Genomic DNA, 18,792 nt, shown 5'->3' on the forward strand with positions numbered 1-18,792 from the left:
CCGGGCGCGCTGCACGCCGGGAGCCGTGGTCTTCGACGCGGCGCAGGGTGGGGCCGCTTCCCCTTCGCGCGGCGCCTGCCGGGAGTCGTAGTCCGGCGGCCCAGCAGGCGGGGACTCGCCTCCCCAGCGTGCCCCGCGCGGAGCCCGCGCTCTCTCCGGCTCGCTCGCTCCGGCCGGGTCTCTCCTCAGGCGGCGGCGGCGGCGGCGGCGGTTCCAGCGCGGGGCGAGGCCAGGCCGGGCCCGGGCGGCGCCCACCATGTCGGGCGAGGAGGAGGCGGCCGAGCTGACCATCGCCGAGGACCTGGTGGTGACCAAGTACAAGATGGGGGGGGACATCGCCAACCGTGAGTGCGGGGCCCGGGGGGCGCGAGGCCGGGGCGGGGGGGGGACGTGACGGCTCTGATCCGCTCTGGGCAGCGCCGGGGGGGGGCTGGGACCCCCGGGGTGCCCTGAGGGACCCCCCCGCTAATGGGGGAAAGGCAGCGCCCCCTCCCCCCCAGGGCCATGCCCTGACCCCCCCACGAGTGGCCGGGGGGGGGGCCGGTGGCAGAGCCCCCCCACCCCCAGTTTAGGCCGGGGAGGGCCCAGTTCCTTCCCCCGCACCTCGGAGCGCCCCTAGCACATGGCCCGGCCGCGCCCCCCCCCCCCCAGGCTGGAGTGGCGGGGGGGTTCCTAGCCCCCCCCCGCCTTGGACAGCCAGGGGGCCGGGGGGGGCAGCCGGGCTTTCCCGGGGCCGCGAGCGCCCTGCCCCGGCCGGGAAGTGCCGCCACATGGCCCGGCGGCGCCTCCGCCCCTTGCCATGTGCGGCTCCCGCAGCCCGCCCGCGTCCCGCCGCCCGGGCTTTGTTCCCGGGCCCCCGGCGGGGCTGGGGCGGGACCCCCGGGGCAGAGTCCCGCCGGCGTCTCCCAGGCCCGAGCCGAGCCTGGCTGCGGGGCGCAGCCGGGACCCGAGACCCAGCGCGCCGCTGGGTCCCTGGTTCGCGCTCGGCTTCGGCCCCCAGCTCGGCTTCCTCTTTATTATTATTATTATTATTTATTTTTTTGCTTTATCATTCATGGTGGCAACTGGTAACTCCGGAGAACAGTGACAGCCGCTGAACAGTCTGGCCGGACTGGTTTGGAGTCGGGATCCACCGGCCTTTCAGCGCTTCCTTGATGCCCTTAGCAATCGCTGCATTTAATAAACTCCCTTTTAAAGACGGATCCTGCTGAAGGCTGTGGCGGCATGGGGAGCGGGCTCATTATTAGTAGATTGGGTGGGGGGTTGCAAACATGAGTCTTACCAGCCATGTGTGAACGTGTATCCGCAAGCTGGATTTAACTCCAAGATCTAGACAGTTTGTAGTGCAAACTGACATACTTTGCTCATGGATTGTGTTTTCTAAATGGACAACCTACCTAATTCTCAATTACCGAGGGACAACCTCCACTCATTGATATATTTTGCTTTCCACAACCAAATCTCTGTGCAACTTTTCAAGAGTGATGTTACCTGAGTATTCGGATTCTGCTATCTAAACTATTGTTAAATCTATTCATCTAAATTTGGGTTATTGCTGATTGTGGACTCTATGGAGCATATGACTTTTAAAAAGAAACTTTGTATTTGTGGATAATCTAAGCACTATACACAGATGTACAGACACTCTTTTCCCAACCTGTGTATTATATAACTTTTTTAACATTAGATTTAATAAATTCTTTTAATCTGTTCAGATCAGTTTAATGGCATGTAGGGGACACTCCTTATGGGAAAGTAAAATGGTCACAGTACTTTTCTGTACATCATGGTTGTAAAACATTCAAAATCCAGAATAGTGACAAGGTTTTAAATTTTCCTGATTTTCTCTTAATTTCTTGACAACATAGTACATGTACTTAATGATGTAAAGTGCTTTTAATTCATGGAATGAGGCCCTGTATAAGTACAAAGTACAGTTAATAGATGTTCCTTGGCCAGTGCTATTAAACTGTTTTGTAACTTTCCCAGTCCCTAATGGATATTGATCGCCATTTGTTTTGCTTCTGTGTGAATTTTAACACTTCATATTTTCAGGCTGCCCATTCTTCACAACATGATGGCACACAGAAAATGCTGTTTTTGTGATGGTTTTTAGATATACTTAAAAAAACCACTTCCAAATTTACAGTTTTTATGTAGTACATGGAAAGGTGATTGTATGAGGAAACGATGAATTAAGTTAAAAAAAATTAAGTAGGCTCTTCCCCCACATAGGAGAAATTGGGGAAGATATTTCTGAGCAAATGCCTTTTATCCAGGGATCTAAAAGCACTTTACAAAATTGTAAGCTTCACGGCTCCCTTGTGAAATAGATAAGAATTATCCACTTTGTCAGAGGAGGGGGGAAATGAAGCCCAGAGGTGAAGTAATGGCATACAGCCAGTGGTAGATCTGGGAACAGAAGGAAAGCCCTGGCTCCCAGTGCCTGTACCTACTGACTATTGGCTAATGCGCAAACCTGTTTGCTGTTCACTCTCAAATAATCCCAGAGACTTCCCTGGGACTACTCTTGTGAGTAAGGCAATCAAGATTTGTTCACAGATGTGACGCTGGAGTACTTCAGCAACAGCCCCACGCTTTGAATATTTTCTAGCCATTTATAAAAGAGAGAAATTTACCTTGTATTCTGTGATGGGATCTGAGCATCCTGATAAAGCCCTTTGAAGCGATCGAAAAGCAAAACTATAATACCTCCAAAACAAAATCCATGCAGTGTTTTGTAACTTGGGAATATAGCGTTCTGTAACATCTGGTGCGGCACGTTGTCTATGAAGTTAGGAAGAATGAAAGGAAGCAAAGGGTTAGTTCGGAAACGTTTCCATGTGCAACTGCAGGAAAGGTGGCTGCACGGTGTTAAGACTAACATAGGTAGCAAAGCTGCACTTGTTCTGTGCTGTTGCCAACTCTGGTGCCAAGTGACCTGTCCCAATGAGAAACTATATATAATAGTCCTTGAAACCCACAATAGCAGCCCTTGTTCCTTTGATGTGTGACACACACTGTCTCCTGGGTCATTTTTGAAGCTGTTTCTAAAGCCCTGACTTCTGAAGGGAAGGAATGTGGGAATGCTTCCACTTGACTCCTTTATTAAACAGACCTTGCTGTGTGTGTAGGTGGGAGTGGACAGGTGTTTGACATTTCAAGGACATCTAGAGTTCAACACTTCAGGTGTGCAAGTCGCTGTGAAAGTTCACATGCTCTTGCAATCAGAGCATGGTAGTGCTTGCTGGACTTCCTGAGTCAGTGTCTATGGATGCCAGTTGTAAAAAATAATTTAAAAAAAAATCAAATTTGTGCATGTTTGGTGTACTCATTTGGGATGAAAAGTTGAGCCACCAATTTTAAACCTTCCTGCAGCACTGTCATCTATGAAGGGTCTCTTTTTTTTAAAGTTGTTGGCTGTTTTTTAGTTAACGCATCCATTTCAGATTCAACAACACTGTGTGTTTGAACCCAGGGGTCCTGCGCGCAGTGGTTGAAGCAGCTAAATCTGGAGGGTCTGTTCTCAGCCTGTGTGAGAAAGGGGATGCCATGATCATGGAAGAGACTGGCAAAATCTTCAAGAAGGAGAAAGAAATGAAAAAAGGTAAAGTACAGTTTCAAGGGTTCCTTTTTCAATGCAGGGCTCTTTCCTTTTCTGTTTGTTTACATCACACCATACAGTGAAACTACTGAAATCCATAATGAAGATTACTTTCTGAATACTGGATTCCAGGCTTCATGCTTATCACTGTCACCCAAAAAACCCTCACCCCACATTTTCTGCTAAGGAGCAATCTACAGCAGCTTCCACACAGCACTGGTTAGTTTGAGTTTCACACTTGAATTGGCCATGCCCACTGAGACAAACTAGTTTTGTTTTGGAGACAAATGCCTTGTCTCTAATAAGACCCACCATACTTGCTGGTCTGTAATTTTCACAAGATTTCCATGGCTACATAAAGAGCCATGGTGAGCGTCCTGGTTCCTGGCCCTGGATATTTGAGGTCTCTGTCTCTTGAGAGAAAGATGATTGCTTTAAACGCAGTTCTTCCATGTTTGTCTGTCTGGGCTGCAGTTGGTCTGACGCTGAGAGACGCAGCAAACGTTTGTTCTGTGTTTTGGCCAAAGGGCTGTGCCCAGAGCAATGCTTTAAAAAAATCCGTGCCAAACCCCAACTGATCTATGTCGGTACTTCAGTGCTTTGCATTTCAAAAGCACTGTACGCCATTCATCAGTCCTCCTCCACGGGCAGGTGCTCAGCTGAGGAGACAGACACCCTAGAGGCTTTGATTTTCCCCGAATAGGAGACAGCAAGTCATAGCCAGAGCTGAGATAAAAATTTTGAAATTCATGACTTCCTTACTTGTGCTCCGACCCTCAGACCATATTGCCTTGTGGTCTCAATTGATTAGCTGTCTCCTCACTTGTATGTCATAAGAGTTGCTGACCTGTTTAGCTTTGCTTCAGTCTCACACGCTCCAAACGAGCGGAGTTCTGTTCTTGATGAAAGCACTCTGTTTGTTTTAATGTATTACATCCGTATCTCCCATATCACATACAACGTAGACAATTAAAACAGCAATAGGGACAGTTAAAAACAAATGATCAAGAGACTGGTTCTCTTCTAGAGCTGACTTGTTTTACCCAAGTTCAAGGCAGATGCCTGAGTTTATAGTTATCAAATGTTGATTTTCCACATTGACATTCTTCCTGAAAGATCTCAGAGAGTTTAGCGTATATGCATACTAAACGAATCACACAAATGTCTGTCACCTCTGGGCTATTGGTGTGCGCTGTTGATGAGTTTAGGACAGGAGGTAAAACCAAATACTGTAGCCCATGGAAGCTGAAGGGGGAGTTCTAGTTACTCCAAATATAATTAGTTGAGTTGGATCTTTAATGACTACAGGTGATCAAGACAGTGCTTTTGCATCTAATCTGAAAGATGGCACCTCCAGGAGCACTGTGATCCCTAGAACTGACGCTCAAGTGTAATGTGTTGATGTCTGGGGGAATTCCTCGTTCCGTGGCGATCTCTCTTTGGGCACTGACAGGCCCGGCTTAGCTTGAGCGAGCTGCCGAGGTCGCAGCATGAGCTAGCGCAGTTCTGGTATTATACCGCTTTATTCTCCGGTGCATCGGAAGAGACTGACACTAGACTCCTGGTTGTATCCTGCATATGTGCACGGCAGGTCGAGGCTTTGAATCACGTGTGCATTTGGACCCAAGTGCGGATCGCTTGTTTGCTGCTCTGTGAGATGGACCATGGGGTGCTGGCTGCATGGAGTCCTGTATGTAGTGCATTGGCAGCAGGGTCAGTATCTCTGAAGTGCACGCAGGTGCGATCTCACCGCTATTCCTTTTGTTCATAGGTATTGCCTTCCCGACGAGTATATCGGTAAATAACTGTGTCTGTCACTTCTCCCCCTTGAAGAGTGACCAGGATTATATCCTCAAAGACGGAGATTTGGTCAAGATGTAAGTGTCTGAGCTATGTTATTGTGAGTTAAACGTTGGCTTCTGGCTTCTGCTGTTTACTGCTGCTTGATCTGTTAAGTGTGTTTACAAACTGGCTAACTCTAGGAAGTATTGGCCTGGCAAGTGATGCATTTGAAACATACCCTGCTCCTCTAATGTGTTTAGAGGTCATAAAGAAGTTTCCTGAGCCGTGAGGCCCTGCCTGCAACTAATCCTGTTTTTCCTCTTTGTGTTAGTGACCTGGGCGTCCATGTGGATGGCTTCATAGCGAATGTAGCACACAGTTTTATCATCGATGCAGCAAAGGTATGTTTCTTGCCTGTGGCTTGAGTGGAGATCTCTCCCATGCTACTTTCAGATCAGGCGAGGTTCAGCAAAAGCAGGATATAAAAGCCCACGCTTGAGTGCCCCTGGTTGCAGAGAGAGCACCTGACGTTGGCAGCAGAGCAGAAGTCTGTGCATCGATGAGTTTGGAGAACATTAACAGAAGCAGTGTGAAAACCAATCAATCAGTATTCACCTTCTAAAAGCCGGAACGCTGAACTGTTTGAATGTTAAAGTAGATCAAACACAGCACATGTGAAACAAATCAAATGTTCGCTGAGCTGCTGCAGGTGACCTGCACTTACCGGCTGATCTGGGGGGAAAGTCTGAGGGGACAGTGTCCTGGGTTCATGGAGCAGATCTGTCAAACTGGACTTGCTGCACCCAGCTGGCTAAGGTTGAGAATCCTGTTCCTTCTGCTGTGTTCACCTTTGCAGCCCTGAGCTCAGGTGATTTGGACAGCAAGTCAGATGGCCTCCAGACCCAGTCCCTACTACACACTTCTCCTGCCTGAACTTGCAGCTCACTGGCTTGCAGGTGGCTGTATTCACTCAGGGGCAGCGTGACATGTACAGGCCTGGTGTGTGCTGGTGGAGATGCTTGCGGGACGTGGGTGGTTGATGGCACAGCCCATCTGTTGCGGCGTAGGGAAGTCACGTACGCAAATAGCATTCAGGGGACTTGCCACCTAGGGGAAAATATATTTGTAAAATTTGAATAAACTTGTCATGTAAACAAACTTTAAACTCGCGTTTCTACCTGTAGCTCCCGGAGGAGGATGTTAGTGAATCATAGACAAGCTCCTGGGGGCAGCAGTTCTCTCATGAACATGTTGATTGATATTAGGGCTAGATAATAGAAAGAAAAGAAAGAGCCCTTAGATCCGCTTTTGGCTGCTAAAGGACGATCTCCAGGGCTTTGTCCTGTGTGGTTCTGGGGTCTCAAGCAATGGCAGACACGTTATACAGCGCTCCTGCCTGTACCTCTGGCATTTACATTTCAGTTTTTCAATGAATTTCAGCTGCAGCTGGCAGTAGCTAGCCCCTTTGACAGAGTGGAGATGGCTGAATAGGCTAGGAAGTTTGAACTCTCCTTTCCTCAGGGTCCCTTCCATGCTTAGCCTGAGATTGGTTAGCAAAGTGGGAGGGAGGGAAGGGCGTCCTGCCATACTACAGATGGAGGATTTCAGTGTGAGGTCAGGATAGGAGCTCCCACTAGCACAGAATTCATCCTAGAGAGGGGAGAAAAGACATGTTTCAAAAACAGACAACTTTTTCCAGGAAACCCCGGTGACGGGTCGTAAAGCTGATGTTGTCAAGGCGGCTCACCTCTGTGCTGAAGCTGCCCTACGCTTGGTAAAACCCGGAAACCAGGTGAGAATGGTTTGGCGCTGCCCAGCTGTATCTAGAGGGTCAGGAATGCACATGCACGCCCTCCCCTTGCTCTGTGGCCCTGTACATGTAGAAATAGAAAGCTGTGACCTTCTCTGGAAGGGGTGGATCAACTGTGTGGGGAACTACAGCCAGCTGGCCATAGACAGCTGAGCCACATTCTGGGGTGAGCACGAGCTATGTGGCGTGGAGTGTTGTGGCTTTAATGCTGTGTACAGCATTAACTGTCCAGCAGGATTTGAGCTCTCCTTGGGAAGAAGCCATCGTTACACAAGAGCTTGGTACTACTGCCTGTGGGTCCCTCCCTGAAGACTGCTGAGCACCCTTAGCCATTTTAAGGGTTACGAGTCACTGGCAGCAGACCACATGGTCAGATGAACCTTGTTTCACAGGGTTGGTGGCTTGCTTTTCAGTTTGAGGTGTGGTGAGCAAGAGAGCCAAAGGGAGTGAACCTGTCACGCTTGCTGGCTTGTGTCTGTGACCTGCATCTTGGAGGGTTTTGCAGATACCTTGGATAAGCCAAAGGGCTTATCATTTAAATGGATAAGATTTATGGGGTTTGCACCAATTTCCTTGGGAGACTGTCACATTCCAGTAGAGCTCACTGTTCGGGAATGTTTCCTGATAATTGGCTTAAATTTCTCTTTCTTGATTTCTTGCCATTCCTCATAACCATCCCCCTTGGGGCCCTAAACCACACTTCTGTCCTTGGTGTTCGCACTTCTCAAATACTGTTGACATTCTCCTTTCATCCATGTTACCAGCCCCCGACCATATCGACTTACTATGTGACCTGTGGCCTGTGAATTAATCTTACTGGGCTTTAGCTCCTTGTCTGTAAATCGGGATAATGCTCCAGTCCATTCTTCCACGCTTGGTTTATCCTAGTGGTATCCGCATTGCAGATTAGGACCTGTCTCCTACAATGTGTGTGTACAGTGCCTAGCACCATGGGGACTTTGGACCACTGCCATAGCACAAAACACACCTTTTTTTCTTCTGGATTTGTATTTTTGCTGTTACCTTGTCATTTTTGCGGGTATAAAACAACACAAAACCTGTGATTGTTTCAGCTCCCTAAATGTTAGGGGATGTTGCGGGAGCCATTAAGTTAGAAAATGCACTGGTTTCATTGCAGAACACAGATGAAATCCCTGGTGTGTCTGTGGCTTGAATTTTAAAATCTTGACTTGTTCTCCTGTCTTTTTACTCCCACAGAACACACAAGTGACAGATGCCTGGAACAAAATAGCGCACTCGTTTAACTGCACGCCGATCGAAGGTGAGGTCTTGCTGAGTTCAGAGCAAGTGACAGCCAGAGGAGAAGTAAAGGTGCACTAATCCTATCCAGGGAGCCCTGGCCTACTCAATTCAAAACCTTGGGAAGCTTTTGACGGTTATGAGTAGGGCTCCATGTCTGTCGCGGATTAGGGCTGGTGCACTCTCCCCCAAGCTTTCTGCAGGCTCCCCGTGAGACTGGGCGGAAATCATTTAACCTCTGTGCCTCCAGTTTGCCCGTTGGTACAATGTGGATGTTTAACTGTGTAGGTGAGGGAATGTGTTTAAGTTGCTTGGGGATCCTTTGCTGAATGATGCTGTAAGGCAGTGTGTGTGTGCGGCTCCTGTCGATCGTTAACTGGTTGGCGTTTTCTCAGTAATACCATTCTGAATCGGAGAGTAGGAAGTTGCCCTTGGCAGCATCTTAGACAAATCAGATCATAATGTTTGAACAGGTGTCTGGGAGCTGAGCTCACAGTTCTCAGTTAGGTTCAGCTTTGGAGGGGTTAGATTCCTATCAGTAAACATCAGTTTCACTGTATTCAGACAAACCAACGAAAAAACGGTCATTGGTGGGTCACTGAAATGTACAGATTAGCAAAGTAAGAAAGGAAAGGGCTGCTTGACAACTTAGAGCAATGGTCCCCAAACCTTTGAGGGTCCTCCATCCCCTTACCCCTGTCCGTGTCCCCCCTGGAGCATCTGGGGGGGTGGACAGGGATTAGGGGGCCACAGCTGCGGGGTGGGGGGTGGTCTGGAGCAGGACTGCAGCTAACGGATGGGGCTGGCATGGGGCCAGGGACGTGGGGGGGCGGTGATGGGAGCAGGGCTGGGGGGGCTCCCCTCCAACCCCCATGGGGGCTGGTCTGGGCCCTTCTGGGCCCTCCCCCCCATGTCCCACACTTCGGGGATCTCTGACTTAAAGTTTGATTTAAGAACAGTTACTTTGTGTGTTTCGACATGTGATGTTGACAAATTTGTGTTTTAGTGGTTAATAAGCTTTGATTTTTTTTACCATCATTAAATAATTGTTTGACCTCCCCATAAACTCCTGCAGCTGTGAACATTTAAATGGATACAAATTGAAAGTAAATGCTTAAATATAAACAAGGAAATTATCTATCAAAATTATAAACACAAATGTCTGGACAGGTTCTGTTATCCTGTTTGTTTGCTTGCGGAGTGATGTGACTGTCAGTTACTTCAGCAACAAATCACGTCGCCACTAATCAGTTAAATCCCAGGACATACTGTAGCAGGCTTGTTTTCTCAGCTCGCTGCAGAGAGCTGCAGTTCCAGGACTGGGCTGTTTGTTGCGTGGGATGTTGTGTAGGTCTCGCCAATGCTTTGCTCCGCGCTCTGGGAGAAAAACATCACCTCGGCTGCAGCGAGGAGGCGGCTGCTCACACTGTCAAGGGAGGTCAAGCAGCCACTGTTTTGGAAACAGTCGGGTGCCGTATTTATGCGGTCACTGGCAGTAGCAGCATTAGACCCAGTTTATGAAAACAAATGGAGCTGTTTTCTGCCTCGGCTCTGATCTCTTTGCCATTACTGGCCGCAGTCCTTCCAAAATGGAGACATGTTAGTTTCCGTGCTGTGGCTGATGATTTGGGAAGCAGATTAGGAACGGCCTTTTGGCTTTTCTTGATGAATCTGAATTCTAACATGTACTGCAAGGCAGACAGGGAGACTGAGTTGAGCCCAAAAGTATTTGCTGAATGCCCCATTAGCTAGACTGTGCAGGGGGGACATAAGTAATCTAAACATTGGCAAAAACATTTCTGCCTCCATGCAACCCTGGATACACTCAAGAATGTGTCGTTCAGAGACATTGGATGCTGGTAATTCCCATGCAACTGCTGATTCTCCCAGTAGCTGCTGTCCCAGGCTACAGAGACTGCAAAGAAGAATGTCAGCTTGTTTAAAACACATGATGCATGATTTTAGCGGGGGGCTTAGACCATGTCCTCCTGGAGTCACCGCTGAGCCGGTGTGATCTGATGGTTAGACTGTTGTGCTGGGAGTTGGAAGTGGTACAAAGGAATCTATCTGTGGCTGTGCCTAGGACATGGAATTACCCCTCTAAAGTGGGGACCTTTGCTTTGTCACAGAATAGTTGTGAAACTTAATGAATGAAGCCGTTTGAGATCCCTGGATGGAGGGGGTGGTAGAAGGGCAAACTGTCTCAAATTTTAGTTTTGCTATTCTCCCTCTAGCAGAAAGCTTAAGGGCATGTTCTTGGAGCGTTAACAATGCAAATCACTCTGTAGCTGGTTTGCAGCTCTGAGGTGCTGATGGATTCTCTTAACTTGGCAGGGATGCTGTCACACCAGCTGAAACAGCACGTGATTGATGGAGAGAAAACTATCATTCAAAACCCTACAGACCAGCAAAAGTAAGTCTCCTCTCTGGGATTGTCACTTCTATCAGTAGTATTGCGAGAGACCAGATCTGCAGTGAGAATCACCTCTCTTTTCTAGTTCCCGTCTTGTGGTACCTGGCTGGGTGGGATAATGGGTGTTCGTTAGCCCAGAGTCTTCCATTTTTTCTTACATTAAGGTAATTTATGATGCTCTGCCTTGGCAGCTTGGGATGGGAGGTAGTGACTGAAGGTTGTTACCCCCTAAACCTTTTGCTGGCATCTGTGCAGTCAGCTGGTCTCTCTAGAAAGTGTCCCCATCACTAAGTCAGTCCTTGGCCTCTGCGACTGCCAGCAAAATCGCCAACCATTCCCAGTTGTGACAGCGGATTGCTTTAATGGTGTGGACACAAGTTCACCAGGAACTAGATTGAGACCAATCAAATTAGTTCCCATAGGCTGCCATTTTCGGTCGCATCTTGGACCTAGATATCCCATTTCCTTCCACCAGCTCCCCCCTTTCCTTCAGGGATAGGTTCTGGTTGTTTAGACCCAACATTGAGGATTTTGGGCTTTTTAAAATCTAGAATCTACTACTTACCTTGGAAGGACCATCTTCGTGTTCTCGGTTTGTACAGCGCCTGGCACAGTGGGCCCTGGTTCATGCTTGGGGCTCCTAGGTGCTACCATACAAATAACAGAATAAATTTTACTAGAAAAGTTTCTGTGACATTTGTTTTAAATATCATCAATTAAAATCAATCTGTAAGCTGGAGTCCGGACTCTCCAGCATTGAGCTAATGCAAGACATACTAGAAGTGAAAGTGACCCATCTGTGATCTAGGCTGAGCCAAGTGCAGAGAGTAAACAACATAAGTGATTAAAAAAAACGAGTTTCTTAAAGTCCCTTCCATCTTAATGATTGAAGATGGTGCTGGTGGCCGGGGCAGCGAAAGATTCCCTGAACGATGGTTGTCTGTCAGGTCTCTAGAACCACAGCAGAGCACCTCCATGGAGCCTTACCTCTATCTCCTGTATGTCGGTTTGATTATGCTCCTCTAATTGGTGTGTAAAGCATCACGTGTGCTTGTGGCATTCTGTACGCGGCCCTCCCCCTGCCCCCAGCTCTGTACCGCAATATTATTAGAGCGAAGGAGGGTTTTCCCTTGTAGAGATGTCTCACTTTGCTCACTTGCCAAACCTCTCCCGCCTAGGAAGGACCATGAAAAAGCCGAGTTTGAGGTCCATGAAGTTTACGCCATCGACGTGCTTGTCAGCAGTGGGGAAGGGAAGGTGAGTGTCCTTCAGCACGCTGTCACTTTATGTCCGTGGGGACTTCAGAATGGCCCCTTGATCTGAACGTGGCATTGGGAGCCAGACTCTCAGCAAGAGTTCCACAGCTGATCCAATTACTTCACCTCCTTGGGTCTCCATTGCCCTGTGTGTAAAATGGAGACCCCTCGGGGAGAGCTGGGAGTGTGTGTGTGAAGCCCTGTGGAGTACCGAAGCCCCAGCATGCACTCGGTCCAACTGTCTGTTGGTTGTGTTTGTCTCGTTTGTGTTTTTAGGCGAAGGATGCTGGCCAGAGAACTACCATTTACAAAAGGGACCCCTCCAAGCAGTATGGCTTGAAAATGAAAACCTCCCGTGCCTTTTTCAGCGAGGTGGAGAGGCGCTTTGACACTATGCCATTTACTCTCAGGTATTCTCTCTTCTTCCTTTCATGGCCTCCCATCTGCCCAGAATAGGGGCCTTGCAAGAGCCCTCACCTGGTTATTGACAGCAAAATCGGTTTGACAGCTGCTCTGCCACAGAGGGTGCTGTTATGGCAGGGTTTGCTGCGGCTGGACAAGCCATAGGGAGGGGATGTGATTGACTTTGACGTTTTACCCCGACCAGGAGATTCAGACCCCTCTGGGGTCTGTGAGGATTTGAGACCCTCCTGTTCCTTGTGGGGGGTTGCAGCTGAAATACAGTCCTGTCGTATCCACAGAGTGGAGTCAAAGCTGTGTCAGGATGCAGGGGTATTTCCAAGCCCCCTTTTTTTGACTGATGTGTGCTTTAGGAAAAAGAAATTACTTCCCAGGTTAATGCTCCATTTGTGCCTCAGATCGGTGGGCTTTTTCTGGGATTCTGCGTTCACTTAGGTCCATTACCTTCCTGAGCTTTCATCCATGCACCTGCTACCAGCAACACACCGCAGCAGGGCTGGCCTCTAGGTGGGGAGGGGCCAAGTAACATCTCCAGCCAAACCCCAGCGGGAAGTTAGGCAGCGTGGTTGGGTCTGTAGCTTGGCTCACAGGGCTTCCCCCTTCTCTGGTGAAAACAGTAGTCCGTTGTGCAATCCTTAGAGCAGCGAGAGAGGCAGAAGCTCAGGTCTGTGTCTCTCTCCCTTTCTTGCAGGGCATTTGAGGATGAGAAGAAGGCCAGGATGGGGGTGGTGGAATGCGCCAAACACGAGCTGCTCCAGCCTTTCAATGTCCTCTATGAAAAGGAAGGTGAGTCCGTTAGTGTGGGGGACTTGCAGGAGAGCAAAATGGCTGGAAGAGCAACTTCTGGTCCCCTCAAGGGCTCTGATCAGACAGGTTCCCTCTGTAGCCATGTCCCCGCAGGGTGGTGCTGTGCAGACACGTGTTCCCAATAAAACAGGAGATTTCTTTGCTAAGTAGCTCTTAACCCCTTGGTTGCCAAGTCTTGCATAAGAATAATTCTGGTGGTGAGATCTTTTGGACAATGGGGGATAATCTCCCCGGTGTGGTGATGGAAGCACTGTCAGTTTGGTTTACTTAAAGGTTAGCCTGGAGGACCTACTTTAGGAATGATCCTGTCCTGAGCGGGGAGGGACGTAATTGAAACACTACAAATGCAGTAAGAAAAGGAGGACTTGTGGCACCTTAGAGACTAACAAATTTATTTGAACATAAGCTTTCGTGAGCTACAGCTCACTTCAGATGCAGTGTTAGTTTACCGATTGTCCCAGCAGATGCGCCGGTGGGAGAACATGGTGGACTTTGGGTTACGCGCTGTTCCCCCACTGTCAATGTGTAGTCCAGCGTGTTGGCTCTACCTGTGATTCCTGCTTTACAGGCGAGTTCGTCGCCCAGTTCAAATTCACAGTGCTTTTAATGCCCAACGGTCCCATGAGGATAACCTGCGGCCCCTTCGAGCCGGAGCTCTACAAATCCGAGTTTGAGGTTCAGGATGCAGAACTGAAGGTCAGTCCGAGGAAACGCGTTTGCTTCCCTGATGTGCATAGAATTGCATGAGTCCCCCCAGAGTAGTGGGTTGTTCTTTATTCTCTCTCTGCCGTTTGGATCTGTAGAACCCCCCGGTAAGGCAGGGCTGTGCTTTTATCCCCTGACGGGGACGGAGGCCCAGAGAGGCCAAGCTCCTGCAGAGGCAGAGTGAAGGTTTGATGAGAAAGCTGAGCACCTAGTTTTGAAGCTGAGCGGAGCCAGCTGGAGCTGTCTGGGGGCGTGGTTCTGACGCGCTGCTCTGCACATGTGAGAAGGTGGCAGAGGAATTCAGAGCAAAGAGGAGCTGCAGTCTGGTTTCACGGTGGTGGTGTCAGGAACATGATCTCCAGCAGGCTCGTCCACAAATGGCACCTGCTTGGTCACGGGTGTGTCGTCCTTTCCTGCACGGCCGTGGGGATTCAGAGGGGCTGTGCAGATCAAGTGTCATTGCCCAGCCCAAGCCGTCCAGGATGTGCTGCTGTTCCTTTATGGCTGGCAAAGGCTTGTTTTGCTATGTTGGAATCTCCCTTTTTCCCCAGTCAGAGCAAAGAAAACAGCTCTCTGTCCTGGCTGCTTACCTTCTCTTCCTCTTCCTAGGCACTGCTACAAAGCTCCGCCAGCCGGAAGACCCAGAAAAAGAAGAAGAAGAAGGTAATTTGGCTGTGTCACTTCATAATGGCTGGATCTCACACACATACAGGTTAACTGCATCTTGGGAGACCCCAAACTCTCCACTCAGGCCTTAGCAAAAAGATATTTTGACTCCTCGTAGCCTAGCAGAGCTCTTACAGCTGTGGAAGAGGGAGATGGATTCTGTTTCGGCTCATGTGTTGTTAATGGGATTATTCGCTCCATCCCAAATTCTGCTTTCTTCACTGGCCGGGGGGTGACTGACTAACGCCCCTTTTCTGGAGGGGAGTTGCCCAGGTGTAACTGAAAGCAGAATTTGGTTTGCAGAATCTTTACCACTGGCCAGGCCAAAGAGAACCCAGCACGCCTCACAGATCCCAGAGTGAGTTTGCAACACTGGAAGGTGGAGAGACTGTTTTCTTGCTTGTAAACTGATCAGCCTTGATGTGGAGTCATTGAGGAATAGTGACTTGTAGCCTGGTATCAAAGCAGAGCTGCACTCCAGGAGATGTCAGCAGGGAAAGGGACTAGATCAGCTGAGAGTTGACCGGCTGGTATTGCTGATAAGGTGGAGAGCTTCAAGAGACTTCTCTGGGTGGGGGAAGAGAACTCTTCTTGCACCAACACCAGTGAGATCCTGGGAAGGGAAGAAACGCCCAGTGCTCCCGACAGGAGATGAACCAAATTAGTGGGGTTGGGGAGGGGAGGCAGGCGGAGGCTGGCCTTCGAAAGGGAAGGGTGATGCTGAAGCAAATGGAGTATTGCAGACTCTAGGGTGCTGTGGGCCTGTGTCTCTCCAGGTTCTCTCCAGAATTAGTTAGTGGTTCTCCCCCCGAAGCAGAGTCACTTATCCCTGCTTGGGTTCGTTTCCACAGGCATCTAAGAACGCAGAGAACGCCACCACGGGGGAAACAGCAGAAGAGAACGAAGCCGGCGATTGAACGGCCCCAGCTCCCCTCATGTAGCACCCGAGTCTCTCGCACGTCCCCCCCCAAAAACGAGAAATAAAAATCTAGTGCTGTCTGTCTCTTTACACCCACAATGACAGACAGCCTGGACTTCCCACTGACAACAGCCAGCTCCGATTGACTCTGCTCTGAGGGAGGATTCACTCAGCAACTTCAGACTGCTTTCAAACAAACAAAAATAATAAAACCAGGAGTAAAAACTAGTCTATCCCCCACTCTTTCTAACCTTTGATACCACTCGTGCTTGTTAAAGAGGTGAGTGACTACACTGTTCTGAGAGAGGGGGAGTTAGACAGCTCTTCTTTTCTCTTCCTCCTCCCTTCCTTCATTTCTCCCTTTAAAGATTTTGTGAGCCCTCTTGGTGTGGGGGGGGGAAATCTTCAGTTACATCTGGCAACCAACCGATTTAAGCCTGAGAAGTGCCATGTGCTTAGGGAGCCGGTACGCAGGCATGGTGTAACACCTCTGCTTCCCAGCACTCCCCCTGCCCGCAAGGACATTTCTCTTCTACTTAAAACTGTTACCTTGGTGTGGAATTTTTCACTTTTTTTAGCCTGTATATTTAAAATTGGGAAAGTCGTATCTAATTTTATGTCGTCCCCCCCCCGAGACTGTAGACCATTCAGCCTGTTGAGTGTTGGCTTGCGTTGGTTTCTGTCTAAGCTCTGTTTTTAATACACAGGTATGATAAGCTTGTTTTTAATTGAGACTGTCATAACGTAAGGAAGGAAGCACTCAATTCGAGCCATTCTTTCCCACTAATCCCTTGCAAAACTCCTCCTAAGGGCAAGAGGCATCTGGAGCACCCACCAGCTTCAGTTCAGTACCTTGCCAGCGTTTTTTAACTTCCCAACGTCACGGGGCAGTTCAGCATTCTTTTTTTTTCCCCCATACACCAAAACAGCTGCCACTGCTTATGTTGTATACAGTCGGCTTTTTCAGAAGAATGCCCCTCTCCTTCCCACACGCCCTTCTGTGCCATGAAAGAATTTGGGAAACGCTGCAGAAGTGAGCAGACCTGGGCTAGACTTCACCGCTGGGAATCTCTTTTCTATAGTACGTCTTTTTTTAAAGCTGTCCGGTTGAATTGTACGGATCTGAGTGGGGGTTTTGTTATCCAGCCAGGTCTCTGTCTAAGCACTTACTGTAGCTGGCTTGGAAGGCCTCCTGCCTGTTAAACAATACCCTTTCTGATGAGCGCACCTGTGCTTTTCTGCAGGTCAACTGCTTCCTTGGCAGTATTTGAGTTTGAAAATTTAAACAAGAAAAAAAGAACCTTGCAAATGCTACCAAAGTTTACGTCAGTAAAAGGAAATAAACAAGATTTTTCCATCTGTCTACAAACTGCTCCCATTTCTAAACTGTGTTCAGCTCTTGTAGGGGATTGGGTAGTAATAGAGATACCGTGGGCTATATTCTGAATGGATGCAGGGTAGCTGCCATTACACACTGAAGTGGCAGCGAGACGTGCCTGTCCAAGACTTTGAAATCGCAGGTTGGCTTAGTTATAGGCTGCTCCCAAATGTTAACCATGAGCTTAAGGGAAAATAAAGATGCCTTGTTCCTGAAGAGGAACATTTTAGCATTTATAAGCAATACACTGTCTATTGCCTTTGGTAAAGGAAGGGCAGGGCTAATCTTTCTCATTCACAATACCGATTGATAAACCACTAAGACTTGCTGGAGGTTTATTTAATTTTCTATTTTTACTTTGAAATAACATTGGGAAAAGATGTACCTCTCGAGACAAGGAAAACAATTCTAGTTGTGAAAAGTTTGAAACAAAATTCCCAAGAAATATTCTGTAACGGATTTTTTTTCCAAATAAAATGGACTAGTGACACTGCTGTTTGGAGAGAAGAATGGTTCTGCTGTTTTGGGGTCTGTGGTGTTGCGGCGGGCGGGGAAGGAGTATGTGTAGGTGTATGAAAGAGAAGAAATGTGGGCTGTATTAGTTCTGTAATCCATTTCACCCGAAAAGGTTTTAAGGCATCTTGCACCGCATCCTGTGCAGCATCCTTGAAATGCAGCCACCTCTGGGGTGGAGGCAGCTGGACAGAGCATAGCATGCTCTGCAACAGTGGGGAGGAAAAAATTTGACCAAAGGCAGGGATCTTCAAATCCCTTCAAATCCAAAACCCCACTTTAGAGTTTTGGGTATTGTCCGACAGACTCAGGCGTGAAAACTCCCTTACCTCCTTTGGAATGTCAAAGGGCCTAGTTAACCCTGCTGGGGTTGGTCCGAGAGAGTTGGGGCATTTCAAATTCTGATGTTAAAGTCATCAGGTCATTTTAGCTTCATAGCTTCTGGTGAGGGTCATCCAGCCTGGCTGTACCACAGGCAGGAGGCAAAGGCATCCCTGAGGGTGTATTCAGTGCGTGGATGTTTAGCATGAGAAACTGACCCTCTGTTGCTGTCTGATCCTAGTGCCAGAACAGTTATTTAGTTGTCCTTTTAAATTCTGGTACGGTAAATGCTCAGCCCCTTGGTCTCATTCATTGTGCGAGGTTAACGCATCCAAAGAAGTGTGGGTGGAGAAAGCAAGCGTCCCTATGCTGGGGATTTTTGCACGGAATATCCCTGAGGTCAGTCTGAGTAGGGTCGCTAGGATTTTCACCTGCCTTGTAAGTCTGTTCCAAACCCCATCTGGCAGCAGCAGAGGGGTGAGTTGTGGCACAAATGCCTCGGCACAGCTGTGTAACTCAGCTGTAGGTTCTTCTCTTCCGCTACTGTCACCTTATTGCTGCGTGGCCCTCAGGGAGCAGATGTTGCCATGTCTCGTGTAGTAGATTAGCCAGCCTGAGTGTGACAGGGGACTTGTGGGTTTTATCCCTGGCTCTCCCTTGCTCTGATGTGGATCAGGGAAGTCTGTTTCTCCACTCCTAGAATAGGTCTAAAGCCGCATCTCCATGGGTGGCTGTGAGGTTCGAGGGCTGTTTGTAAAGGGCTTGGAGATTCACAAATGGAAGGTACTAGGGAAGGACATTGCTTGTTTTCAGTGCTGTCCTGTGACCGGCTGTGATTGGGGGCCGGGGGTGGGTGGGAAGGGGAGAATGGTGGAGACATTTATTTTTTTAAATAGGAGGAGATGTAACAAAGTCAGTGGTGCTGCTTTTTGCCAGGC

The 18,792-nt window shown here is 48.8% G+C and overlaps 1 protein-coding gene across 1 annotated transcript; it reads left to right on the forward strand.

The window, feature by feature from the left end:
- The first annotated feature begins 152 nt into the window (after positions 1-152).
- Positions 153-17,515, forward strand: PA2G4 (proliferation-associated 2G4). Its single transcript, XM_048831756.2, has 13 exons — positions 153-344; positions 3,479-3,607; positions 5,376-5,481; positions 5,718-5,787; positions 7,086-7,178; positions 8,415-8,478; positions 10,791-10,869; positions 12,048-12,126; positions 12,402-12,535; positions 13,237-13,331; positions 13,921-14,048; positions 14,667-14,720; positions 15,575-17,515. Exons 1-13 carry the CDS (start codon positions 257-259, stop codon positions 15,638-15,640), a joined length of 1,185 nt encoding a protein of 394 aa, XP_048687713.1. The 5' UTR covers positions 153-256; the 3' UTR covers positions 15,641-17,515.
- The last annotated feature ends 1,277 nt before the right edge of the window (positions 17,516-18,792 follow it).

The sequence above is a fragment of the Caretta caretta genome, chromosome 20, assembly GCF_965140235.1.
Source record: "Caretta caretta isolate rCarCar2 chromosome 20, rCarCar1.hap1, whole genome shotgun sequence".
Lineage (NCBI taxonomy): Eukaryota > Metazoa > Chordata > Testudines > Cheloniidae > Caretta > Caretta caretta.

Coding starts and splice junctions, on each gene's coding strand:
- PA2G4 (XM_048831756.2), top strand. CDS start 257: ATGTCGGGCGAGGAGGAGGCGGCCGAGCTGACCATCGCCGAGGACCTG. Junction 5,788..7,085: donor TTATCATCGATGCAGCAAAG/GTATGTTTCTTG, acceptor AACTTTTTCCAG/GAAACCCCGGTGACGGGTCG. Junction 14,721..15,574: donor AGAAAAAGAAGAAGAAGAAG/GTAATTTGGCTG, acceptor TCGTTTCCACAG/GCATCTAAGAACGCAGAGAA.